General features: G+C 43.1%; 1 protein-coding gene across 5 annotated transcripts; it reads right to left on the bottom strand.

Annotated features, from left to right (window-relative positions):
- Nucleotides 1–6,583: 6,583 nt before the first annotated feature.
- On the bottom strand, nt 6,584–27,783 carry LOC121571403 (tripartite motif-containing protein 46). 5 transcript variants are annotated; one of them, XM_041882826.2, is made up of 12 exons: nt 27,325–27,447; nt 20,040–20,304; nt 19,696–19,849; nt 18,351–18,549; nt 16,769–16,915; nt 16,285–16,380; nt 15,530–15,783; nt 12,602–12,723; nt 12,001–12,339; nt 10,643–10,872; nt 9,269–9,336; nt 6,584–8,873 (listed from the first exon to the last, which is right to left on the bottom strand). In XM_041882826.2, exons 1-12 carry the CDS (start codon nt 27,349–27,351, stop codon nt 8,408–8,410), a joined length of 2,367 nt encoding a protein of 788 aa, XP_041738760.1. In that variant the 5' UTR covers nt 27,352–27,447; the 3' UTR covers nt 6,584–8,407. The 5 variants fall into 5 exon arrangements, with proteins under 5 accessions (XP_041738760.1, XP_041738761.1, XP_041738763.1 ...); XM_041882827.2 differs by lacking the exon at nt 27,325–27,447 and adding an exon at nt 26,230–26,515; XM_041882829.2 differs by lacking the exon at nt 27,325–27,447 and adding an exon at nt 27,665–27,783 and having other exon boundaries at nt 6,585–8,873.
- Nucleotides 27,784–27,852: the final 69 nt, after the last annotated feature.

Raw genomic sequence — 27,852 nt, 5'->3', positions numbered from 1 at the left:
AAGAAGTCGAGGGACTGGAGGGTAGAATAGGCTGAGATGAACTCTGACTAAGATTGTTTGTTAGGCCAGGTTGAGTTTTATGTACCATGGTTTTTATGCATGGTTGATACAGTGAAGTACATTCCTTCATCACTGCTGTCTGTCCCAGTACATAGTACATATAATACATCTCAATTGCATTTCCTTGATTCCTCGCGTTCTCTCTCCTTGCCTTCTTCTTAAAACCCCTTTTTACTTTCTCATCCAATTGGTTTTGAGGACGTGAGGTGCAATGCAATTGAGATTCTCCCAAGGTATGAATTAGGCTTACTGTTAGAATAGTTCATGTTCTACTGCCTCCCAGTGGTCAAGGTGAAACACTGCACAGATATTGGTCAAAAATGTGGAAAAAGTAAAGGGGCCTGAATACTTTTCCGAATGCCCTGTATACACTGAACACAAATATAAACGCAACATGTGTTAGTATTGTGTTTAATGAGCTGAAATAAAAGATCCCAGAAATTGTCCATATGCAAAAAAACGTATTTCTCTCAAATGTTGTGTACACAGTTGTTTACATCCCTGTTACTGAGCATTTCTCCTTTGCCAAGATAATCCAGCCACCTGAGAGGTGTGGCATATCAAGAAGCTAATTAAACAGCAGGACCATTACACAGGTGCATCTTGTGCTGGGGAATGTGCAGTTTTGTCACACAACACAATGCCACAGATGTCTGAAGTTTTGAGAGAGCGTGCAATTGGCATGATGACTGCAGGAATGTCCACCAGAGCTGTTGCCAGATAATTTAATGTTAATTTCTCTACCGTTAGCCACCTCCAACGTCGTTTTAGCGAATTTGGCAGTATGTCCAGCTGGCCTCACAACCTCAGGTCACATGTATGACGTCATGTGGGCGAGCGGTTTGCTGATGTCAACGTTGTGAAAAGAGTACCCCATGGTGGTGTTGGGGTTATGGTATGGGCAGGCATAAGCTACAGACAATTAATATAATTGCATTTTATCGATTGCAATTTGAATGCACAGAAATATCGTGACGAGATCCTGAGGCCCATTGTGAGGCCCATTCTTTTTAAAGGTACAGTGGGGAGAACAAGTATTTGATACACTGCCGATTTTGCAGGTTTTCCTACTTACAAAGCATGTAGAGGTCTGTAATTTTTATCATAGGTACACTTCAACTGTGAGAGACGGAATCTAAAACAAAAATCCAGAAAATCACATTGTATGATTTTTAAGTAATTCAATTGCATTTTATTGCATGACATAAGTATTTGATCACCTACCAACCAGTAAGAATTCCGGCTCTCACAGACCTGTTAGTTTTTCTTTAAGAAGCCCTCCTGTTCTCCACTCATTACCTGTATTAACTGCACCTGTTTGAACTTGTTACCTGTATAAAAGACACCTGTCCACACAATCAATCAAACAGACTCCAACCTCTCCACAATGGCCAAGACCAGAGAGCTGTGTAAGGACATCAGGAATAAAATTGTAGACCTGCACAAGGCTGGGATGGGCTACAGGACAATAGGCAAGCAGCTTGGTGAGAAGGCAACAACTGTTTGCACAATTATTAGAAAATGGAAGAAGTTCAAGATGACGGTCAATCACCCTCGGTCTGGGGCTCCATGCAAGATCTCACCTCGTGGGGCATCAATGATCATGAGGAAGGTGAGGGATCAGCCCAGAACTACACGGCAGGACCTGGTCAATGACCTGAAGAGAGCTGGGACCACAGTCTCAAAGAAAACCATTAGTAACACACTATGCCGTCATGGATTAAAATCCTGCAGCGCACGCAAGGTCTCCCTGCTCAAGCCAGCGCATGTCCAGGCCTGTCTGAAGTTTGCCAATGACCATTTGGATGATCCAGAGGAGGAATGGGAGAAGGTCATGTGGTCTGATGAGACAAAAATATAGCTTTTTGGTCTAAACTCCACTCGCCGTGTTTGGAGGAAGAAGAAGGATGAGTACAACCGCAAGAACACCATCCCAACCGTGAAGCATAGAGGTGGAAACATCATTCTTTGGGGATGCTTTTCTGCAAAGGGGACAGGACGACTGCACCGTATTGAGGGGAGGATGGATGGGGCCATGTATCGCGAGATCTTGGCCAACAACCTCCTTCCCTCAGTAAGAGCATTGAAGATGGGTCGTGGCTGGGTCTTCCAGCATGACAACGACCCGAAACACACAGCCAGGGCAACTAAGGAGTGGCTCCGTAAGAAGCATCTCAAGGTCCTGGAGTGGCCTATCCAGTCTCCAGACCTAAACCCAATAGAAAATCTTTGGAGGGAGCTGAAAGTCCGTATTGCCCAGCGACAGCCCTGAAACCTGAAGGATCTGGAGAAGGTCTGTATGGAGGAGTGGGCCAAAATCCCTGCTGCAGTGTGTGCAAACCAGGTCAAGACCTACAGGAAACGTATGATCTCTGTAATTGCAAACAAAGGTTTCTGTACCAAATATTAAGTTCTGCTTTTCTGATGTATCAAATACTTATGTCATGCAATAAAATGCAAATTAATTACTTTAAAATCATACAATGTGATTTTCTGGATTTTTGTTTAAGATTCCATCTCTCACAGTTGAAGTGTACCTATGATAAAAATTACAGACCTCAACATGCTTTGTAAGTAGGAAAACCTGCAAAATCGGCAGTGTATCAAATACTTGTTCTCCCCACTGTATCTGTGACCAACAGATGCATATCTGTATTCCCAGTCATGTGAAATCCATAGATTAGGGCCTAATGAATTCATTTCAATTGACTGATTTCCTCACATGAACTGTAACTCAGTAAAATCTTTGAAATTGTTGCATGTTGCGTTAATATTTTTGTTCAGTGTAAATATATAGTGTGAATTCGGAATAAGTGGGACATTTTTTGCATTTCCGTCTTCTGAAACCTCTTTCGACATCTATCCAACATATTAGTCCAACACATGATACGTGTCTGAAATCCTCAAGATGTTTCTTAATGACACAAAAAGGACAAATGTTGATATCATATTCACAGGAGGCATGACACACGCTTGTATATGTGTACACTTGAGCCAAAACCATATTTTCACTTCGCATTTGGTAAACTGGGACAGCAGGTTAGAGAAACCTTGGATAGTCCTAATTGTATCGCAATGACAATTACATTTTGTGTGATTAGGTAGCATCGGGAGGATTTCAGAAATGTATCATGTGTTGGGCTAATATATTGGAAAGAGGTCACAGAAGAAAAAGTATCTCAACCGTTCTGAATTTCACCCTACTATAGTTCTGCTTGGTTCCAAAAATTAATTTGATAACAGTACTACAAGAACCAGAGGCCTGCCTAACCTAAGTACAGGGGGTCCCTACTGTAAAATGGATCTCTTTCCTCTATTGGAAAAGCATATAAGACTGTCCCACTTTAGCTACTCTATACTGTCCTACTTTAGCTAGCTATGGGGGCCAGTATGAATAAAAAAATAATGTATGCACTCACTAACTGTAAGTCGCTCTGGATAAGAGCGTCTGCTAAATGACTAAAATGTAAATGTAAAAATGTAAAGAGGGACAACCAAAAAAATAACATAATACATTTTTTTGAAAAAGAAGATTGACAAACTTTGTATTTATTTTGATGCACCAGCAACAAACGCTGACGCTACACATCCAAGTATATCTGACCAAATTATGAAAGACAAGCATTGTACTTTTGAATTCCGTAAAGTGAGTGTGGAAGAGGTGAAAACATTGTTGTCTATCAACAATGACAAGCCACCGGGGTCTGACAACCTGGGTGGAAAATTACTGAGGATAATTACAGACGATATTGCCAGTCCTATTTGCCATATCTTCAATTTAAGCCTACTAGAAAGTGTGCGCCCTCAGGCCTGGAGGGAAGCAAAAGTCATTCCGCTACCCAAGAATAGTAAAGCCCCCTTTACTGGCTCAAATAGCCGACCAATCTGCCTGTTACCAACCCTTAGTAAACTTTTGGAAAAAATTGTGTTTGACCCGATCCAATGCTATTTTACAGTAAACAAATTGACAACAGACTTTCAGCACACTTATAGGGAAGGATATTCAACAAGCACAGCACTTACACAACTGACTGATGATTGGCTGAGAGAAATTGATGATACAAATATTGTGGGGACTTCAGTGCGGCTTTTGACATTATCAATCATAGTCTGCTGCTGGAAAAACATATGTGTTATGTCTTTACACCCCTTGCTATATTGTGGAAAAATAGTTACCTGTCTAACAGAACACAGAGGGTGTTCTTTAATGGAAGCCTCTCCAACATAATCCAGGTAGAATCAGGAATTCCCCAGGGCAGCTGTTTAGGCCCCTTACTTTTTTCAATCTTTATTAACGACATGCCATGTATGCGGATGACTCAACAATATACACGTTAGCTACTACAGCCATTGAAATGACTACAACACTTAACAAAGAGCTGCAGTTAGTTTTGGAATGGGTGGCAAGGAATAAATTCATCCTAAATATTTCAAAAACTAAAAGCATTGTATTTGGGACAAATCATTCACTAAACCCTAAACCTCAACTAAATCTTGTAATGAATAATCTGGAAATTGATTAACCTGCTTGGAGTAACCCTGGATTGTAAACTGTCATGGTCAAACATATTGATAAAACAGTAGCTAAGATGGGGAGAAGTCTGTCCATAATAAAGCACTGCTCTGCCTTCTTAACAAGACTATCAACAAGGCAGGTCCTACAGGCCCCAGTTTTGTCGCACCTGGACTACTGTTCAGTAGTGTGGTCAGGTGCCACAAAGAGGGACTTAGGAAAATTAGAATTGGCTCAGAACAGGGCAGCACGGCTGGCCCTTAAAAGTACACTGGGAGCTAACATTAATGATATGCATGTCAATCTCTCATGGCTCAAAGTGGAAGAGAGATTGACTTCATCACTACTTGTTTTTGTGAGAGGTGTTGACAAGCTGAATGTACCGAGCTGTTTGTTTAAACTACTAGCACACAGGATTCTCTGGTCTGATGAAACCAAGATTGAACTCTTTGACCTGAATGCCAAGCATCACGTCTGGAGGAAACCTGGCACCATCCCTACGGTGAAGCATGGTGGTGGCAGCATCATGCTGTGGGGATGTTTTTCAGCGGCAGGGACTGGGAGACTAGTCAGGATCGAGGCAAAGATGAACGGAGCAAAGTACAGAGAGATCCTTGATGAAAACCTGCTCCAGAGCGCTCAGGACCTCAGACTGGGGCGAAGGTTCACCTTCCAACAGGACAACAACCTTAAGCACAACGCCAAGAATGGGAGAAACTCCCCAAATACAGGTGTGCCAAACTTGTAGCGTCATACTCAAGAAGACTCGATGCTGTAATCGCTGCCAAAGGTGCTTCAACAAAGTACTGAGTAAAGGGTCTGAATACTTATGTAAATGTAATATTTCTGTGGGGGTTTTAAATATAAATTAGCAAACATTTCTAAAAACCTGTTTTTGCTTTGACGTTATGGGGTATTGTTAAAACAATTTAATACATTTTAGAATAAGGCTCTAACTTAACAAAATGTGGAAAAAGTAAAGGGGTCTGAATACATTCCGAAGGCACGGTAGAGGCATGACTACATGGAACTCTATTCCACATCAGGTAACTGACGCAAGCAGTAGAATCAGATTTTAAAAAACGGGTAAAAATACACTTTATGGAACAACGTGGACTGTGAAGAGACACACACAGGTACAGACACACACATACGCATACAGGCGCTAGCACACGCACTCTACACACACATACATTGTAATATTGTTGTATGGTTGTATTATACATTTTGTATTGTAGATATGTAGTGATGTAATAATGTTATATGATGTACTGTTTTATCTTTTGTTTGATTTGTAATGTAAGTGCCTTAATGTGTTTGGAGCCCAGGAAGAGTAGCTGCTGCCTTGACAGCAGCGAATGGGGATCCCTAATTAATACAACTACAGTACATAATTTAGTATGCACATTTATATCACAATTTTCACAGTGCATTATTTATGACAGTTTTATAACCTTACCATCAAAACAGAAAATATAACTGTCACTGATCTTCCCTTGTGCTTTGCGGGGTGAGATCCCTGTTTGAAGTTTGCTCTGCCTCCCTCCATGATGTCACACCAATGAAGTGATGTGATTCTGAGGTTGATTAATTAATATGCCATTTAGCAGACGCTTTTATCCAAAGCGACTTACAGTCATGCGTGCATACATTTTTGTGTATGGGTGGTCCCGGGGATCGAACCCACTACCTTGGCGTTACAAGCGCCGTGCTCTACCAGCTGAGCTACAGAGGACCACATGTTGATGAGTCAGGATTAAGCTGTCCCAGTTTATATGATGTCTCACTTTTTCTGAATTTATCTTACACTAGATGATTCGAACGGGATGCTGTTTTGTAGCCACTGCACCTCCATGTTGGTACTCCTCCATTGTAAAAAAGATTTTGGAAGCTATAGAAATGAATGTATTAATGTCTGCATTCATTTTTGCCACATTTATTCTATTACAGACATCTTAATGCATACATATAAATTATATTGTGAGCTAAACATAAAAATAATATATAAAAACATTGTCCTTAAAGTCAAATTTTTTGAGAGTACTAATGTTACTGTCCCCACTTCAACAAGGAAACACTTCAATACGGTAGAATTCCAGTCATTCCTATGGAGGACTGCTCCTTCTGAGGAGTACCAATCTGGCCGACTGTTGGCTTCAAAGCCTCTTATTGGCCAATTCATAGCATCAGCAATCTAGTGTTTATATACATTATTGGTGAAAACTTGCAGTAGTCACCCCTCTGCAGTTTTTAGGTCCCCCTCACAAAATAGATTTCTAACCTCAAGGGTATTTTCCTGGTTAAATAAAAAGTAAATGGCTAGAGTCTGTTTTGACATGAAAGTAGTTTGAATATGAATTTAGAGAGTTGGAAAATGTGACACATGCTGAAGCAAAGGACAATGAACTGAAACTGGTTTTACTACTACTACTACTACTACTACTACTACTCATAACAATAAGGAGGACAGGTTTTTCTCATTTTCAGAATTTGTGTTTATTTAGCATTAATTGTTGGCCTATATTTTAATTTTTACAAACATTCTGCCAGCAGGAGAAGTCTACATTTCGTCTGCGTCCCACTTTTGACCAAGAATCGGGGCCTTGGATACAACCTACATTTCTAGCTTATCATTCATAAGAAGCACTGCTCATTAATTTACAATCAAGCCCGCTTTGAAATAATCAAAAATATTCCCTAAAAGCCAACATTATCATTAGCCAATGGTGATCAATATGATTATCAGACAAGTGAATCATTTTAACTGCAGTCTCACTCCTTCTCCTACACACACACACACACACACACACACACACACACACACACTGCGGAAGTTAAACATTGGATAAACAATTAATGCACAAACATATTAATCAAGAAGCAAGTGATAAAGGTGGCTGAAGCCGAAGCAGTATCATTCAGTTCCTAATTACAGTATTGCCTCATGATCATGTTATCCTCCTACCTAAATCTACTGTCTACTCAATTACAACAGTATTTAGTCCAGAGAAATCACTTTGGTTGGGGTTGTGATGGAGTGAGTGGGAAGATTTCACTAACAGTCAGGACTTTTTTCCATTGGTGATACACAGACGTAAATGTGTAATTAGTGTTAGTACACAGTGAAGGGGGACCTGTTACATGAAGTATCAAAAAACATAGATCCCTCAAATTCAAATCTGGACCTCGAAGCCAGTTCCACCTGGGACACCAAGTAGGTGCAATTCATTATCAGGTAGAACGGAAACCAGCAGTAGTCCGGACCTTGTAGGGTAAGATTTGAATACCCCTGACATAGATGAACACCCAGACAGAACATGACTGAGAAAGAGTGTTTCTAAAATAAATAAGTTCTTGCATATATATATATATACATATATACTGTAAATATATACAGTTTAGCATGGTTAATAGCGCAAGTGTCAAAGATATAATGAGACATTACATATTTGCTATTTGTGTAATTTGGCAGCCCCTACTTAAGCAATTTAGTATTTCTGACAAAATAAAATGTAAACCAAAAAATAATGTAATAAAGTTCAAAACATTTGCATATTGGTTGCAATAAAAACTAGTTTTCTCATACAAATAAAATACAAAACAACACAATCTCTGAGGTTACTAACTTTTTGCTCCGGCCAAGTAAATAGCTTACAATTAACTTTACATTCTATCACCTCAGATTAGGACCAGGATTCAATGCGCTTTTTAAAGGCAATGTTACCGTGTTTGTGGAGATCGCACTCAAGGTAAACGTTGCAGATGTCGTCTCAATTGGAAATTACCTTTTAAATGTCAAGCGCGCTACACCGTGGTTTCGGATTGAATCCTGGCCTAGTTATTCAGATTAGTGACACGTGATTGGATGGTGACCCTCCTGACTGGAGTCTGGTCTGCCATCCGATTGGCCACCAGCTCCTGTAACTGCAGCGCCCCTCCGCCAATAAAACAGAAAGCCGGACAAACGGGGCCGGAGCAATCGACAGGCCCCTCCCACAGTGGACGGAGCGAGTGGGCATCGTAGAAAGTGACGCGACCCTTCTCGAAGTCAAGGCACACCCCGAGCCTGGGAGGCAGTGGGTAGGTGAGGCCCGTAGGCGAGGAGGCGGGGCTGTTTCCGTTGGCGATTGTGGGGCTGCGGCGAGGGCTGGTGCCATTGGCGGGGCAACCGTGGTTGTTATGATGGTTGGGAGCGTGGGGCAGGAAGATCTTGCCCATGCCCATGGTGAGGAAGGAGAAGGGGGGAGGGGAGTCCAAGGAATCCTCCGCCCCACTGTCATGGCCACTGTCTGGGTCATAGCTACAGGGGGGGGGGGAGAGAGAGAGGAGAGAGAGGAGAGAGAGAGAGAGAGAGAGAGAGAGAGAGAGAGAGAGAGAGAGAGAGAGAGAGAGAGAGAGAGAGAGAGAGAGAGAGAGAGAGAGAGAGAGAGAGAGAGAGAGAGAGAGAGAAAGCTGAGTCATACACACACACAACTAGGGCTCGTATTCCTAAAGCGTCTCAGTGTAGGAAGGCTGATCTTCATGTCCCTCTGTCCATGTAATCTTATTCATTACGCTGTAAAAGGATAAAGTGATCCTAGACCAGCACTTTTTTATACAAGCCCTGATGTAGGTCAGTCTCTCCTCAACATATTTTCCATTGACTACTTCCTGTACTCCATGCACTTTACAGCCTTAACCTCCAGCACCACTCACCGGGGACTGGCCATGTCTTGGGGAAGATGAAACCACTCCTGTAGTTTGGTCTCTAGGCCCACCCCCACCTGTGGAACAGATAGAGAGAGCCACTGAAAAGGGGGTGCCAATAATCTTGACCCCTATCTTTTTGAGAAAAATAAATATGTGTTGTTAACTAAATCTCTTTCTCTGAGCAATTATATTAGCACAAAATAACATAATTTCCACATTTGTTGTGCATACAATATAGCTCAGTATTTGTATTATATATTTTACACAGTCTTTTTTGCTCATCTTTATCAAGGGTGCCAATAATTTCAGACCCCAGAGTACATCATTACCCAAGAGGTCAACATGCAAAAACACATATGATCACACATTCATTTTCATACAAGTTTTTGTATATAGCCTACAAAAAACTTACAAGATACACCACACCATCTACAGTACACCACCGGTCAAATGTTTTAGAACACCTCCTCATTCATGGAATTTTCTTTATTTTTACTATTTTCTACATTGTAGAATAATAATGAAGACATCAAAACTATGAAATAACACATATGGAATAATGTAGTAACCACAAAAGTTATAAACAAATCAAAATATATTTTATATTTAAGGTTCTTCAAATAGCCACCCTTTGCCTGGATGACAGCTTTGCACACTCTTGGCATTCTCTCAACCAGCTTCACCTGGAATGTTTTTCCAACAGTCTTGAAGGAGTTCCCACATATGCTGAGCATATGAGTGTGCAAAGCTGTCATCAAGGCAAAGGGTGGCTATTTGAAGAACCTCAAATATAAAATATATTTTTGTTTAACACTTTTTTGGTTACTACATGATTCCATATGTGTTATTTCATAGTTTTGATGTCTTCACTATTATTCTGCAATGTAGAAAATAGTCAAAATAAAAAATAAACCTTGAATGAGTAGGTGTTATAATAATTAGTCATTTAGCAGACGCTCTTATCCAGAGCGATTTACAGGAGCAATTAGGGTTAAGTGCCTTGCTCAAGGGCACATCGACAGATTTTTCACCTAGTCGGCTCGGGGATTAGAACCAGCGACCTTTCGGTTACTGGCACAAGGCTCTTAACCACTAAGCTACCTGCTGCCCTGTGTCTAAAACTTTTGACCGGTAGTGTACAGTAAGGGCCAATCCCAAATTGTTCTCTAAACCCTATGCACTAGTGGAGATCTGTGAGGATTTGATTGGTATTAGCAATATGGGTAAACTTCCACTTAGCCTATCAGAGGGCAAGGTGGAGCTATTACCAAATGGATTTCACTTGTCAAATCCTCTCAGATCTCCACAGGTGAATAGGGCACGGCGCTTTGGGGACGATATGGTATTGGGCAAAACTCTCTTCCCAGCTGTTCCACTTGCCTTGACCAGATAGGAGCCGGGCTCCACTGAGCATGCCCAGTAGTGCCTGCCCTGGGTGATGGCCACATCGCCCACCAGGAGGTCTGCAGTCAGGTGACAGGAAGTGAGCGCTAGGTCGGTGGCCTGCAACAGGGACAGACCGGGGACGCTCCGGGCGCAGCGCTGCTCCTTACTCACCACCAGCCGGTCAGCATGGAGACCCCAGCGAGAGTCCAGGTAGAAATTTAACACTGAGAGAGGAGGGCAGGGGATGAGAGTGAGATGGAGGGAGGCAGGAGGAGAGGGAGATGGAGGGAGAGAGGGAGGGAGGGTGGAAGAAGGAGTGCATTTTCAGGAAAGAGAGAAGCGGGAAGGGGAGGGTTTTGATGGGATGGAGTAAAGAAGTGAAATAGGAAAGAGGGTAGAAGTTAAGGGCACAGAGGACGTAAATACAGGGATAGAGGAGTAGTAAGACATAGAATCAGGGCAAGGAAAGAACTGAGAGGGGAGAGGTATAGAGAACATGCATCTCCTCTGGAATGAGGAAAGGAGACAAGGACTAATAGAGAGGGAGTCAAACTGTCTTTCATCAACAAACTGGAAACTGATAGAAAACAGTCAAAGCAAAAGGTCAATGAAAAGAGCAGGGGATGCATCTTTCCTAAACTGGGATTATTATTGGAATAATTTTTGGGATTAATATTCCTGAGGGAAATATAACAGGATAGAAGATTTTACCAGGGGAGACGAGGGATACATTGACCACTCAGGACTTCTCAGACCCATTAGCATGGATCTCAATCAACCAAATCCATGTGTTAAGCTTCAGGTCTTAACAAACAGCAAACCTCATCAACACACTGAGATATCATTATGGGAGAGAGGGAGAAAGAGGGTGGCTGGGAGGACAAGAGATGCATGGTATAAATGTAAAAAGAGGTAGAGATATGTGCGAAGCAGCAAGAGGAAAAAGGAGAAAATGATGTAGATGCTCACACTAACAGGCAGAGGGAGAGATGTGGATTGTGAGATTGGACCTAGGAGCGGAATGAGTGAGATGAGGAGAGATATGTGAAGACAAAGTGTAAAGAGGAAAGAGGATGGGTTGGATAGAGAGATGGGATGGGTAAAGAGAGGCATGGGAGGAGAGATGGATGGTATTGGTAGAGAGAAGGATGGGAATGGGCAGAAAAAGAGAGACATTTGTCATTAAGATGATCTCCATGGATACTGTTCTAATGCATATCAGCTTATGATGAGGCCAAGTGTGTGTGTGTGTGTGTGTGTGTGTGTGTGTGTGTGTGTTTGTGATTGTGTTTGTGTTTGTGCGTGTGCGTGTGTACAGTGTGTGCGTCTATAGAACGGTGTATAGACCTCACCTGGTGCTGGCGGAGTGTGTAGGTACACCTCCTCACTGTACTCCCCGAAGCCCGCCTTGTTGCAGCCTCTCACCCTCAACACATACACACTGTCCATCTCCAACCTGTCAATCACTGCACTAGTCCCGCCCACTTCCTCCAGCCGCTGCCAGCCCCATCGGGCCGCAGCCAATCGTCCTTGGATACCACCCCTGGCCCCACCTCCTGGCACCACCCCCCGGCGACGGAACTCGACAGAGAAGTGCCAGGCGGCGGCGGATTCCTGAGGCAGCCGCCAACACAGAAAAAGCTTGTCATAGGCCAGGGTCTTTTGGGTGTCAATGACAGGGGCCAGAGGGGCTGATGGGAGAAAACATTACAGCTGTCAGTCAGATGTTAGATACACAAACATACAATTCTCTCTGGCTTGATTACATATGCAATACTACCAAATGTTCATTACAGTTTGCTAATATATATTTGAAGATGCAGTAATATTACATAATTAAAGGCAGACTCAGCGAGATGACGTTGCCCTAACCCTCTCTGGTTGACTCTATCCCTCTACCCCTCCCTAGCCCCCTAGTCCCCTCCTTAAGCCTCCTCTTATCCTCTCTCTCACCCTGGATGAACTGCAGGTCTGTGAGGAGTTTGAGCTCTTTGGAGACGTCCAGCTGGAAGTGTCTGAAGGAGGGATCAGCGGCCAGAGAGAAACACTGCAGCCCCTCGATGGACGTGGATAACCTTGGAGAGAGCGGCAGGGGGGAGAGCGAGATGGAGAGAGGGGAGGGAGAGAGAGGGAGAGAGGAGGAAGCGCGAGAGAGAAAGGGGGAGATGTTTAGAATAATTGTTTGGGAGTAGACGAGATATGCAAGTCGGGGGAGGTAGGTATGCACTATGCAGACTTAACAATTATTAGGATAATACGCACATAGATGGGCAGTATTTCTGCAACATGTATTTGAAATATGTATTTCAATCACTTCTGAGCATTTTGTAATTTGTAATGCACTGGGCTGAACTACATTCCAATGTATTTTGTAACAAGATACTTTCAAGAGCTATAATTAGTATTTTCAAAATATACACTTTTTTTTATAGCGGTTCACCATTTTGTGGCCCCCTTTCACCCTACATTGGTATCAGAAGTCTGATGGCACTATGGTATAATAAGAACGTCTGCTAAATGAACTAAATATAAATGTGTATGTAAAAATGGCCAATTGCAAAGCATGCTCAGTATTATTCTAATGAGCTCCACCCCAAAACAAGGTTTTGTTTAGAAGGGATACAGCTTTTGTCAAAATGTACTTTTCATAGCAGGTTTAGAAGAACATACGCAGCAGGTTAGGATAATTAACGTAGCAGGTTAGGAGAATTAGGCTAAGCTGTATCCCATCAAGACGTGACCCCGAAAAAAGGCCAATAATAATACCCAGTGTGCTTTGCAGTTCATTTTGGTATGTTCATTTTCACATACAGTGCCTTCAGAAAGTATTCATACCCCTTGACTTATTTCACATTTTGCTGTGTTACAGCCTGAATTCAAAATTGAGTAAATATATTTTTTTTCTCACCCACCTACAAACAATACTCCATAATGACAAAGTGAAAACATGTTTAAAGAAAATTGGCCAAATGTATTGAAGATTAAATACAGAAATATCTAATTTACATAAGTATTCACACCCCTGAATCAATACATGTTAGAATCACCTTTGGCTGAGATTACAGCTGTGAATCTTTCTGGGTAAATCTCTAAGAGCTTTGCACACCTGGATTGTACAATATTTGCCCTTTTTTTTTATTTTTTTTAAGCTCTGTCAAGTTGATTGTTGATCATTGTTAGACAGCCATTTCCAAGTCTTGCCATAGATTTTCAAGCCGATTTTAGTCAAAACTGTAACTCGGCCACTCAGAAACATTCAGTGTCATCTTGGTAAGCAACTCCAGTGTATATTTGGCCTTGTGTTTTAGGTTATTGTCCTGCTGAAAGGTGAATTTGTCTCCCAGTGTCTGTTGGAAAGCAGGCTGAACCAGGTTTTCCTCTAGGATTTTGCCTGTGCGTACCTCTATTCTGTTTCTTTTTATCCTAAAAACCTCCCTAGTCCTTGCAGATTACAAGCATACCATAACATGATGCAGCACCACCATTCTTGAAAATATGAAGAGTGGTACTCTTGTGTGATGTGTTGTTGGATTTGCCCCAAATATAATGCTTTTGTATTCAGTACAAAAAGTTAATTTCTTTGCCACATTTCTTGCAGTATTATTTAAGTGCCTTGTTGCAAGCAGGATGCATGTTTTGGAATATTTTTATTCTGTACAGGCTTCCTTCTTTTCACTATGGAGTAAATACAATGTTGTTGATCCATCCTAAGTTTTCTCATATCACAACCATTAAACACTGTAACTGTTTTAATATCACCATTGGCCTCATGTAAAATCCCTGAGCAGTTTCCTTCCTCTCCGGCAACTGAGTTAGGAAGGACGCCTGTATTTTTGTAGTGACTGGGTGTATTGATACACCATCCAAAGCCTAATTAATAACTTCACCATGCTCAAAGGGCTATTCAGCATCTGCTTTTTTATTTTTACACATCTAGCAATCGGTGCCCTTCTTTGCGAGGCTTTGAAAAACCTCCCTGGTCTTTGTGGTTGAATCTGTGTTTGAAATTCACTACTCGATTGAGGGACCTTACAGATAATTGTATGTGTGGGGTACAGAGATGGGGTAGTTATTCAAAATTCCTGTTAACCAATATTATTGAACATGGAATGAGTCCATGCAACTTATTATGCGATTTGTTAAGCACATTTTTACTTCTGAACTTATTTAGGCTTGCCATAACAAAGGGGTTGAATACTTATTGACTGAAGACATTTCAGCATTTCATTTGAATTCATTTCTAAAAACATAATTCCACTGTGACATTGTGGGGTATTGTGTGTAGATCAGAAATGTAATCCAATGAAAATTCAGGCTGTAACACAACAAAATGTGGAAGAAGTCAAGAGGTGTGAATACATGCCAGTGTCAGTCTAACAAACTATCATTGGAAACAGTGAATACTGGTTGGAGCACAACTAGTAAATGACTAAAAATTTAAATGTAAATAGAACACCATCACTAAAACCACGCCATGTTATCTTTATCAAACAGGTCCACTGACTCCCTCTTGTGTCCATTTGTCATTTTGCTGATGATGTGGGATGAGCAGTGAAAACATACACAAAAAAGGGAAAGAAGCATAGACAATAGACATTGATAGAAGGAGTGGGAGGAGAAATGGAACAATACGAACAGAGAAACAAACAAACAAAGGTACAGAAAAATGAACAAACAACAAAACTAGGGAGTTAAAGAGCCCTAGGTATGCGTCCCAAATAGCACCCTATTCCCTCCAGTGCACTACTTTTGACCAGAGCCCTATGTGGAATAGGGTGTTATTTGTTTAAGAATGGGCTGCCATTTGTATAACAATAGGGTGCTATTTGTATAAGTTGCCAAGCTGTCTGCCGTCCAGCCAGTCAGACCTATTGTGTGTACCTGCTATGTGTCTGGCGCGCTGCCTGGACAAAGCAGGGCGGGTCCGTCTCCTTCAGCAGCTCCTGGGACAACGCCATGAGGCCTGCATGCTCCAGCAAGCTCCGCCTCTCCGCCACCTGGCCCGCCAACGCCTCGCCCCGCTTCTGCCGCGCCCCCTCCAGGGCTTGGGCCAATGAGGCGTGGCGCTCGGCGAGGAGGGCAGTCAGGTCCCTCACGCTCTGAGACAGCTGCTCCCGTGCCGCTACGCTGTTCGCCTGGGGACAGACAGCAACACACAATGAGGTTAGGACCATAGAGATATACTGCATATTCATCTATATTATTCTAGAGTCGTGTTCTATTTCATTCTGTGATTAAGACTGGCTACGCTGTTCAACAGTCAGACAGCAACACACAGGGAGGTTAGGAGGACCACAGAGATTATGTATTCCACAGAAACACACAGGTTAGGACCCTAGAGCAAGATATTATATATACAGTATACAGTAGCACATTATGTTTACTGTGGTAAACAATGTTGTCCATGGTGGTGTGGTCAGTAGGATCAATGATCCTAACTCGCCTAAATATTCTGAAATAACTTGAAATGGCCATGGTCTAATTGACCCAACAACAAAAAACACATATCTAAGTTTAATTTTCTTAATGAACCAGAAAATATATAGTTATTCCTGGTTGTTTATCAAAGTTAGCTGGCTAACTCATTGATCCTGCTTTTTTCTGGAGCTCTGCAGACTGCAATATTATTTAGTCACCTCTGTCTGAGTGATGGCACTCTCCAGCTGTGTGATCTGGCCCAGCACTGTCTCCTGGTTGGCCAGAATGTAGTTCATCTCCTTGGTAATCTTGTCCTGCCAAATAAACAGTGACAACAAACAAAGAGTTAATACCCAGACCAGACTTAATCCTAATGCACAACAGTAGCTCTGTATTACCCTACATTTTAACTGTACTCATCTCTTACACACTGGATGACCTAAACCCACAGTTCAATGGCTACTCTTACCCCTTTTCTGTCATGCACTGTACTACTAGACTAACCACCAACCATTGATGGCCAATCTCCATTGCGTGTGATATCCACTAATGCCATAGAGTATAACAATATTACCATTTAGCAGGTACTTTTATGCAAAGCAGCTCAAATGTATTACATACATTATTCAGTATATTGTACAGTATAAGGCCAATGCAGGAACCATGCTATAACCAATTAAGCTATTGCACCCAGATGCCCACCTTGAGAGTCTGGTAGGCCTGGGCGACTGGCGCCACCTTGTGCCCGGCGTGGACGCGACGCAGCTTGCAGAGCGGACACAGCAACCGCTGGCACGTCCTACAGTAGAAATGCAGACGCTCCTGGTCATGCTCCGGACACGACAGAACCTGGAGGAGGAGAGGCAAGAGGGATGAGAGAGGAGAGAGAGGGATGAGAGAGGAGAGAGAGGGATGAGAGAGGAGAGAGAGGGATGAGAGAGGATAGAGAGGGATGAGAGAGGATAGAGAGGGATGAGAGAGGAGAGAGATGGATGAGAGAGGATAGAGGGGGATGAGAGAGGATAGAGAGGGATGAGAGATGATAGAGAGGGATGAGAGAGGATAGAGAGGGATGAGAGAGGATGGAGAGGGATGGGAGAGGATAGAGAGGGATGAGAGAGGAGAGAGAGAGGAGAGAGAGGGATGAGAGAGGAGAGAGAGGGATGAGAGAGGATAGAGAGGGATGAAAGAGGATAGAGAGGGATGAGAGAGGATAGAGAGGGATGAGAGAGGATAGAGAGATATGAGAGAGGAGAGAGAGAGAGGAGAGAGAGGGATGAGAGAGGATAGAGAGGGATGAGAGAGGATAGAGAGGGATGAGAAAGGAGAGAGAGGGATGAGAGAGGAGATAGAGGGATGAGAGAGGATAGAGAGGGATGAGAGAGGATAGAGAGGGATGAGAGAGGATAGAGAGGGATGAGAGAGGAGAGAGGGGGATGAGAGAGGATAGAGAGGGATGAGAGAGGAGAGAGAGGGATGAGAGAGGATAGAGAGGGATGAGAGAGGATAGAGAGGGATGAGAGAGGATAGAGAGGGATGAGAGAGGAGAGAGAGGGATGAGAGAGGATAGAGAGGGATGAGAGAGGAGAGAGAGGGATGAGAGAGGATAGAGAGGGATGAGAGAGGATAGAGAGGGATGAGAGAGGATAGAGAGGGATGAGAGAGGAGAGAGAGGGATGAGAGAGGAGAGAGAGAGAGGAGAGAGATGGATGAAAGAGGATAGAGAGGGATGAGAGAGGATAGAGAGGGATGAGAGAGGAGAGAGATGGATGAAAGAGGATAGAGAGGGATGAGAGAGGATAGAGAGGGATGAGAGAGGATAGAGAGGGATGAGAGAGGATAGAGAGGGATGGGAGAGGATAGAGAGGGATGAGAGAGGAGAGAGAGAGAGGAGAGAGAGGGATGAGAGAGGAGAGAGAGGGATGAGAGAGGATAGAGAGGGATGAGAGAGGATAGAGAGGGATGAGAGAGGAGAGAGAGGGATGAGAGAGGAGAGAGAGGGATGAGAGAGGATAGAGAGGGATGAGAGAGGATAGAGAGGGATGAGAGAGGATAGAGAGGGATGAGAGAGGAGAGAGGGGGATGAGAGAGGATAGAGAGGGATGAGAGAGGATAGAGAGGGATGAGAGAGGATAGAGAGGGATGAGAGAGGAGAGAGAGGGATGAGAGAGGAGAGAGAGGGATGAGAGAGGAGAGAGAGGGATGAGAGAGGAGAGAGAGGGATGAGAGAGGATAGAGAGGGATGAGAGAGGAGAGAGAGGGATGAGAGAGAGGCAGGCCTCACCTTGGGCCTAAAGTTGAGGGTGGGCTGGACGTGTTCGTGCTGGGCGCGCGGTGTCCCCCAGGGGTGGTAGAGCTTGAAACACTCGTTACAGAAGCTGGCTCGGCAGTCGGCGCAGCCCTTAGTGGCCTCCAGGGACTGGGGAGGCTTGCAGAACTGACACATCACAGCCACACTGCCCAGGCTCACTGTGTGTCTGTACCTGAGAGGAGGAGGGGAGAGAGGGAGGGAGTGGGGGAAGGAGGGTAGAGGAGAGAGAGAGAGCATTGGGCGAATTAGGGCAGGATAGTAGTAGAAAGGGGGTGAGTGAGGGAGAAAGAGGCGAAAGAAAGAGAGACAAATGATGGTGGAAGGAGAGAACGGTGCCAAGACAGAGAGAGAGGGGATGGGTAGACAGGGTGATAAATAGCATAACGAGGTTACTGTACATAGGGAAAATAAGCTGTTAGCAGTTACACTACAGTAATCCAGTGGAAGTGCAGTCTGTCTGCTGCAGTAGGTTGCAGGAGCTCTGCTAGTTTGTGAGATCTGCTAGTTTCCTCTCTAGCTCAGCTTCATGCTGATTAACAAGAGTCAGCACTTGGCACCCTATTCCCTATATAGTACACTACTTTTGACCAGGGGCCGCACTACTTTTTACCAAGGTGCCATTTGGGACGCAGTACTTGGACACATTCTCTTACTCACTGTTCAGGGGGCTAAAGCTGATACTAATTGAAATGTTACACTATAGCCTACCCTGCAGCATTTAGGCACGTAACGACCGACCACAGTATGAATGCTGTTTTTGTTTGTGTCTTTGTGTGAGTGTGTGTGTGCGTGTGTGTGTCAGGGGCAGCAGGTAGCCTAGCGGTTAAGAGCTTGGGCCAGTAACTGAAAGGTTATTGGTTTGAATCCCCGACTAGGTGGAAAATCTGTCGAGGTGCCTTTGAGCAAGGCACTTAACCCTAATTGCTCCTGTAAGTCGCTCTGGATAAGAGCATCTGCTAAATGACTCAAATGTAAATGTGAGATCTGAACCGCTTGGGAACAAACATCTTAAACAGACCAAGAGGAAATTCCTTCCTGACGGTGACACTGATTTTGCAGGCAGGGAGGGCTACATCCTCCCTCACGCTAAATTCAGAAAATCATGTGAAAACGTAATTTTGGAACACCAAATGTGATCATGATTTCACGTTGCTTTACATGTTATCACATTAACTTCACATAAGATCACATGGGATCACGTAAAATTCGAGATATGTCCCGTAAGGGCTCACAAGACCATGAGCCGACACCTCCACTACATATGCCTGTGCATACGTGCATGTGTGCGTGCGTGTATAAGTGTAAGTATGTGTGTTACCTCTCTACAATGCGTTCCAAGGTGAGGTTACGCAGGCAGTCAGTCAGGCCCTTTTCTCCCAGCTCTACCTCCCTCCCACAGGGTGGGCATGGAAACAACATCGCAGGGGGCGGTTCCTTACGCCGTCGCCCCGGCGACTGATACGTCCCAAGTCCTGGACACAGGGTGGGAGAGGGGGATGGGTAAAGAGTGGAGGAGAATAGAGAAAGAGATAATGAGAAGAGGTTGTGTGTATTCCCATCGCATCCCCAGACTAGTCCTATTGATCGTCACATTCGACAGTGGATCTAAAGACACACACACACTCTCTCTCATGTGCACACACTCACACACACACACATTACCTGAACGTAGCACGCGGTCGATGGGTCGATGGTCGGCCTTGCTGGGCATGGACCTGCGTGCCTGGTGGGGAGAGCGGGTGTTGGGGGTGGAGGCAGGAGAGTTGGGCTCGGGCGGCAGCTCCGGAGGAGGGTAGCCATTTTGAACCAGGACCTCTGAGGCACACATCAGGCAGACGCTGTGCTGACATGGCAGGACCACGGGCTGCTTGACGATCTCCTTACACACTGGGCAATGCAGCTCGCGCTCCATGCTCTTCATGTTAGACTGGGGAGGAGGGAGAGGTGGAGAGTCAATTAATCACACAGGTAGCTAGACAGACCTAAGGGGGTCCCATGTGGCTCAGTTGGTAGAGCATGGCGCTTGCAACGTCAGGGTTGTGGACCAGTAATGAAAAAGTATAAGAATGTAAGCACTCACTACTGTAAGTCGCTCTGGATAAGAGTGTTTGCTAAATTACGTAAATGTATTGTAAATGGGGAGTCACTACTACCTTGATATGGGAATTCATTAATTGGACTAAAATGAACCCACCAAGACAAAAAAGAGGGGATAGAGGGATGAATTTATAGTGTTTGAAAAGAGACCGAAGTACGTACGGGACAGAAACAGAGGAATGATATTTAACAGAGGTATAGAAATAAAACAAATAGTTATACCACCAACTACAATAAACTGCAGCACTCAAGATCCATAATAATGCTAGTCACAAGAACACAGAGCACACGAGATGGATGGTCTCTGTAACTGATTGAGATACAGAGAGGCTGAGAGGTTGAAGGAGGAGAGATAGGCTGGCATCACAAATGATACCCTATTCCCTATATAGTGCACTAACTTTGACCAGAGCCCTATGGGCCCTGGTCAAAAATAGTGCACTATATAGGGCTATCAAACTCAACTCGGGACCTCAAAGCTAGTTCCACTGCGTATTTTCATTGTTCCCCTATAATCAGGGACTGATTTAGACCTGGGACACCAGGTGAGTACAATTAATTATCAGGTAGAACAGAAAACCAGCAGGCTCCGGACTTCGTAGGGTAAGACTTGAATACCCCTGATATAGATAATAGATTGCCATTTGGGATGCAGCCATAGCGTGAGAGAGGGCAGAGATTTCTCTAGCTAAGTGTTAACATGTGACAGTATGACAGTGGTCTTTATAAATAGCTGTCCTCAATGGGCTGTCAGAACAGTTAAATATTAATAAGGAAGGAGGACCAGACGTTATGTAATTCCTGCACACGCCTGGTCCGGAGTGTGTGTGTGTTACGCCTGGTCCCGATGAGTTCATTCCACACATGACCTCTGCTGTATAGACTGGTGCTGCCTGCTGTCACACACACCATGCTGATCTTGGATCAGTTTAGCCTTTTAGAGCATAATGAATAAGATCTACATGGACAGTGGGACCTGATCCAAGATCCGCACTCCTATTCTGAGACGCTTTATGAATACAGACCTAGATCGGAAGGATGAATGGAGGAAATGCACCTGTAATGCTGAAGATAGCGTGTCCCTTAGAGCTGGACAGTGAACACTGATAGGTCCAAGACTATGTGTGTTGCTTCTGTGGTTGCCCTTGACAGAGGTCTGAGACATAAAGCTCTGGCTAAAACAGCTAGTGGCTAGATTCTAGCTGTTTAACTTTTTTGATCATAATGAGTAGGATTACATGGACAGGGGGGACCTGATCCTAGATCAGCATTCCTACTTTGAGTGAAGGAAATGAATGAGTGAGTGAGTGAGTGAGTGAGTGAGTGAGAAGGAAGGAAGGAAGGAAGGAAGGAAGGAAGGAAGGAAGGAAGGAAGGAAGGAAGGAAGGAAGGAAGGAAGGAAGGAAGGAAGGAAGGAAGGAAGGAAGGAAGGAAGGAAGGAAGGAAGGAAGGAAGGAAGGAAGGAAGGAAGGAAGGAAGGAAGGAAGGAAGGAAGGAAGGAAGGAAGGAAGGAAGGAAATCCCCCTGTAAACTATAGCAGCATCAGTAGCCTACACTCTTAGAAAAAAAGATGCTATCTAGAACCTTAAAGGGTACTTCGGCTGTCCCCATAAGAGAACCCGTTGAAGAACCCTTTTTGGTTGCAGGTAGAACCCTTTCTACAGAGGGGTTCTACATGGAACCCAAAAGGGTTCTCCTATGGGGACAGCCGAAGAACCCTTTTGGAACCCTTTTTTATAAGAGTGTAACTGCTGCAGGAATGCATCAATAATGATAGCACACACACACACACACACACACACATTGACACTCACAGTGACACTCACATTCACTCACTCTCTCCCTCACTCCCTCACACACACACACACACACACACACACACGCACACACACTGACACACAATTTAATCAGCCGGATTACATTGAAAACCACTTAACCTAACAGATATCCATTATATTGATTGCTCATGCAGAGGGAAGAGGAAGAGGATGACAACCTTCCTTTGCATTTTCTAAACTAATCACATCCACTTCAATTACATGATTTGTATTTGATTATATGATTTAAGCAACAATATAGCACAGCCTAAATCAATTGATAAATTTCCCACATTACAGTTTTTTTTCAATCACTTTGGAAAAATGTTCAGATGTAAGTGGTACATTTTCAAAATTTTAAGTAAAAAACTCTAAACTGATAACACTTGTAATGCCCCCTATCTTATGTTCAGAACCTTTGATTGTGCATTCATTGGGGTTTCACACATCTTTCACCCCATTCATGCAAAATCTAAGTTTTCCATGAAATACCATGAGCACATTTCGTTTAGTCACCAATACATCAGATAATGATAGGCTTACCATTTAGTCATTTTAAGTACCATTTAATCCAATCACATTTTCCATACAGTATTTAACTATAAATTGACATGCACCATTTTTTAAATAATTTGTATCCCATGGCAGGTTGTGAGGATGTTGAGAAATATGTCAGTCTTACAGTTGTATTATCCTTATACAGTACATACGACAAATCATCAGAAATAGGGGTATTGTAAAGCAGTTTGCTACTGTAAAAACGTAGCATAGTGTTTTCTGCCCCATGCAACATTGTCAAAGATCACATTTTCTACGTGACTTGTCAACTGATACAGTATCGCATACCTATCTGCTTGACAAAATTCATTAGCTTACAGTGCATCAATGAAATTCAGATAGTGAGTGGAATATATTGTTAAATACAACCCAGGTATTTCAGCAGTGCATTGTACACTACACACTTAGAAAAAAAGGTGCTATCTAGAAACTTAAAGGGTTCTTCGGCTGTCCCCATAGGATAAGCCTTTGAAGAACCCTTTTTGGTTGCAGGTAGAACCCTTTTGGGCGGCAGGTAGCCTACCGGTTAAGAGCATTGAGCCAGTAACCGAAAGGTCGCTGGTTTAAATCCCAGAGCCGACTAAGTGAAAAATCTGTCGAAGTGCCCTTAAGCAAGGCATTTAACCCTAATTGCTCCTGTAAGTCGCTCTGGATAAGAGCTTCTGCTAAATGACGTAAATGTATGTAGAACCCTTTCTACAGAGGGTTCTCTCTGGAACCAAAAAGGAATGCAGGTGAAAGCTAAGATCCCTTATTGATGTCACTTGTTAAATCCACTTCAATCAGTGTAGATGAAGGGGAGGAGACAGGTTAAAGAAGGATTTTTAGGCCTTGAGACAATTGAGACATGGATTGTGTATGTGTGCCATTCAGAGGGTGAATGGGCAAGACAAAATATTTAAGTGCCTTTGAACGGGGTATGGTAGTAGGTGCCAGGCACACCGGTTTGTGTCAAGAACTGCAACACTGCTGTGTTTTTCACGCTCAACCGTTTCCCGTGTTTATTGAATGGTCCACCACCGAAAGGACATCCAGCCAACTTGACACAACTGTGGGAAGAATTGGAGTCAACATGGGCCAGTATCCCTGTGGAATGCTTATTAGGAAGGCAACTCAATATTAAGGTGTTCTTAATGTTTTTTTACACTCAGTGTATACAATTTCATTTTACCTTCCAACATAAATTGATGTCAAATGTATACATTTATGAGGTAAAAATATAGAAATGTACAGTGTTCAGCCGTTATCAAACTATACTGAACAAAAATATAAATGCAACATGTAAAGTGTTGGGCCCATGTTTCATGAGTTGAAATAAAAGATCCCAGAAATGTTCCATACGCACAAAAATCTATTTTCTCTTAAATGTTGTGCACAAATTTGTTTCCATCCCTGTTAGAGAGCATTTCTCCTTTGCCAAGATATTCTATCCACCTGACAGGTGTAGCATATCAAGAAGCTGATTAAATAGCAATATCATTACACAGGTGCACCTTCTGCTGGGGACAATAAAAATCCACTCTAAAATGTGCAATTTTGTCACACAACACAATGCTACAGATGTCTCAAGTTTTGAGGGAGCGTGCAATTGGTATGTTGGCTGCAGGAATGTCCACCAGAGCTGTTGCCAGAGAATGTAATATTCATTTCTCTACCATAACGTGGTTTTATAGAATTTGGCAGTACGTCCTACCGGCCTCACAACCGCAAACCATGTGTAACCACGCTAACCCAGGACGTCCACATCCGGCTTCTTCACCTGCGGGATCGTCTGAGACCAGGCACCCGGACAGCTGATGAAACTGTGGGTTTGCGCAACCGAAGAATTTCTGCACAAACTGTCAGAAACCGTCCCAGGGAAGGTAATCTGCTTGCTTATCGTCCTCACTAGGGTCTTGACCTGACTGCAGTTTGGCATCGTAACCGACTTCAGTGGGCAAATGCTCACCATCGATGGTCACTGGCAAGCTGGAGATGTGTACTCTTCACGGATGAATCCCGGTTTCGACTGTACCGGGCAGATGGCTGGGCAGTATGGCGTTGTGTGGGCGAGCGGTTTGCTGATGTCAACATTGTGAACAGAGTGCCCCATGGTGGCGGTGGGGTTATGGTATGGGCAGGCATAAGCTATGGACAACGAACACAATTGCATTGGCAATTTGAATGCACAGAGATACCGTGATGAAATCCTGAGGCCCATTGTCGTGTCATTCATCACCTCATGTTTCAGCATGATAATGCATGGCCCCATGTCTCAAGTACACAATTCATGGAAGCTGAAAATGTCCCAGTGCTTCTATGGCCTGCATACTCACCAGATATGTCACCCATTGAGCATGTTTGGGATGCTCTGGATCTAAGTGTACGTGTTCCAGTTCCTGCCAACATCCAGCAACTTCGCACAGCCATTGAAGAGGAGTGGGACAACATTCCACTGGCCACAATCAACAGCCTGATCAACTCTATGTGAAGGAGATGAGTCGCGCTGCATGAGGCAAATGGTGGTCACACCAGATACTGACTGGTTTTCTGATCCACACCCCTGTGACCAACAGATGCATATCTGTATTCCCAGTCGTGAAATCCATAGATTAGCATCTAATTTATTTATTTCAATTGACTGATTACCTTATATGAACTTTATGTAAGTAAAATCGTTTAAATTGTTGCGTAAAATTTTTTGTTCAGTGTATATACATTAACTAGCCACTACATAATTTAGGTTCAGCAGTTAACAGTTTTGAGCAGTTTGATTAAGTGATAGTTAATTGTATTGTTAACAAATGACAAGAAAATCATATCAAAAGTAGGCCTATTGCATTTTGAAAATAAGACACTTAGATTGAATATGTATCCAACTTGAAAGAGTGATTTGGTGCAGTAAACAAGTGACTGTGAATTCATTTGTTGTACTCAGTCAATTTAACATGTGCTTAGAGTTTTGAAACATGAGCCATTCTAGTTTTCATTTTTGTGCTTAGAGTTGTGAAAATTGCACCAAAGTGATTTTTTTAATTATATGAAGCAATACCAAGCCATCCACACACACACATCACATCATAAAAAAACATGCAGACCTGGAGGTTAAAGAAATATAATTTATAATCTACCAGCAGGACATGGTTAGAGACCCTGTCTCGCTGTCATTCACCAATGTCAACTCCGTCCTGTCCTTTCTTGTTCTATTCAAAACAGCAGCCGACTAAATTAGCAATAGGCTAGACAGGCTATGCTACACTGGCTACAATCTATTGACGCCCACAAATTAGTTTTCCAAATAGGACCTATATTCCATATTACAGCGCAAGTTGATTTGTAATGGGATGTCTGTCTGAAACCGGATTTCCAGAACACGCGTTGTGCTACAGCGCATTTCTTACCTTCAGCTGGAATCTAGGCGCCATGATATGAAGGTTTCTTCCATGGTAATCAGAGCGTCGCTCCCAGAGGTGATAGTAGAAACTGAAAGCAGGGGGTAGGTCTATTTCTGCCCCGCAAGGTGTGGCATGTGAGATTTGTGAGATGCAAAATATTTTAAGGACTCCCTTTTCAATCCTGTTGATATAGTGCGTAAAAAGAGTGATTTTCAGTCTCTCATTGTTCTCTTTTTTTTATTTTTTAACTAGGTTAGCCTATTGCGCTGTGCAATATTCTGTACCCTCGTTTTTTTTTTTTTTATCTCCCCCTGCACAGCGCAAGACCGCGCCGCGTTCCTGCATCCCGTATCCATGGTAACGAGCATCCGTCCCTGCGCATCCCCGGAGCACGCACAAAATGTGTAGCATTTTACTTGCACGGCTTCTTTGTTTGTTTCCAGTGTGTCTAATGTTGCATTTGAATAGGCATAGTGTCGACATTTTTTTACCAATTTTTGGTGTTTGTTTTGTCATTATAGAGCACCTAGCCTTGTTCTTAAACATATGCACCAAAATGGGTAACGCCTATAATAGGCCTATAAGTGGTTCAATACATTTGGTAGGCATCCACATATTTGCAGGTGAATTGAATAGAAATTGGCATATTGCCTAATGGGAATAGTATGGTAAAGAATAGTGTTATTTAAAACATAAATATATGTTTCCTTTTGGTCTAGGTTGAAGACTATTTAGGCCATCATAACGAATTCATGACCACATTCAAGATAGAGGAATGTGTTGGAAGGGGAATAGCTTTTCTAGAAAATTGCATATTGACAGGCCTATATTACATAAAAATATATATTAGTGTGTTACATTGTGCCGTGTTAAATGTTGGAAATTATTACGTAGACTAATAAGAGTGGTCCGACAGGTGCATATGGGGGCGAATCAGACACCTGAAAATAAATGGTGATCTGTTTCTGGTAGCCTAGGCTTTAAGCTACTGCCTGCATCATTAGCCTATAAATTGTCATAGGCTATTAGTAGACTACAACGGGGAAACAAAACATGTAAACATATACAAAACACTGACATGACCAGACACATGCTACGCACACTAATACGAACCAGAGCGTCCATCATTGAAGAAGTGAGCGTTCAATCCGACTGTGCCTCCTTCGATGAATTAGACATGATAGGCCTACCGTTATCATAACAATAACAACAGGTGCCATGAAGGCAAAAATTGCAAAATAGATATTCATAACTCCTGGATCACTATAGCGTATTTAGCCCTAATAGGCATCTGTTTTGCGCATTAAGGTTCTTGGAAATGGACGCATGCGCATGAGCCTACAACCCTTTACCTTAACAATATAAAAAATAAAGCCAAATGGAAGAGAGAAATTGAATTTGTAACGAAATTAAATGTAAGCGATCAAGAAAATACACACACCATTCCAAATGCTGCCAGATTATGCGCTTGGTAGGCTACTCCCCACCCAGACGTCTCTCAACCTTCCTTTACCGAATCGCATCAGCCTCGGAAATTCTGCCACGATTCATGTTTTTTTGTCTCTGTCGGGTGAGAAGGACTACAGTAGTCGGAGCATGCGTAATAAACCCGGCCTGTTACTAAAATGA

Source organism: Coregonus clupeaformis, chromosome 8, assembly GCF_020615455.1.
Source record: "Coregonus clupeaformis isolate EN_2021a chromosome 8, ASM2061545v1, whole genome shotgun sequence".
Lineage (NCBI taxonomy): Eukaryota > Metazoa > Chordata > Actinopteri > Salmoniformes > Salmonidae > Coregonus > Coregonus clupeaformis.
The sequence above is the reverse complement of the archived record's forward strand: the minus strand, read 5'-3'. Positions and strand labels throughout refer to the sequence as shown.

What these genes read in the sequence shown, in the direction of transcription:
- LOC121571403 (XM_041882826.2), bottom strand. Translation starts at nt 27,351, where the DNA reads ATGATGGACGCTCTGGTTCGTATTAGT. An exon ending in AGGCCTACCAGACTCTCAAG is followed by an intron (nt 16,381 to 16,768) that starts GTGGGCATCTGG and finishes TTTATTTGGCAG; the next exon opens with GACAAGATTACCAAGGAGAT. An exon ending in GTGCCATCACTCAGACAGAG is followed by an intron (nt 15,784 to 16,284) that starts GTGACTAAATAA and finishes GTCTGTCCCCAG; the next exon opens with GCGAACAGCGTAGCGGCACG.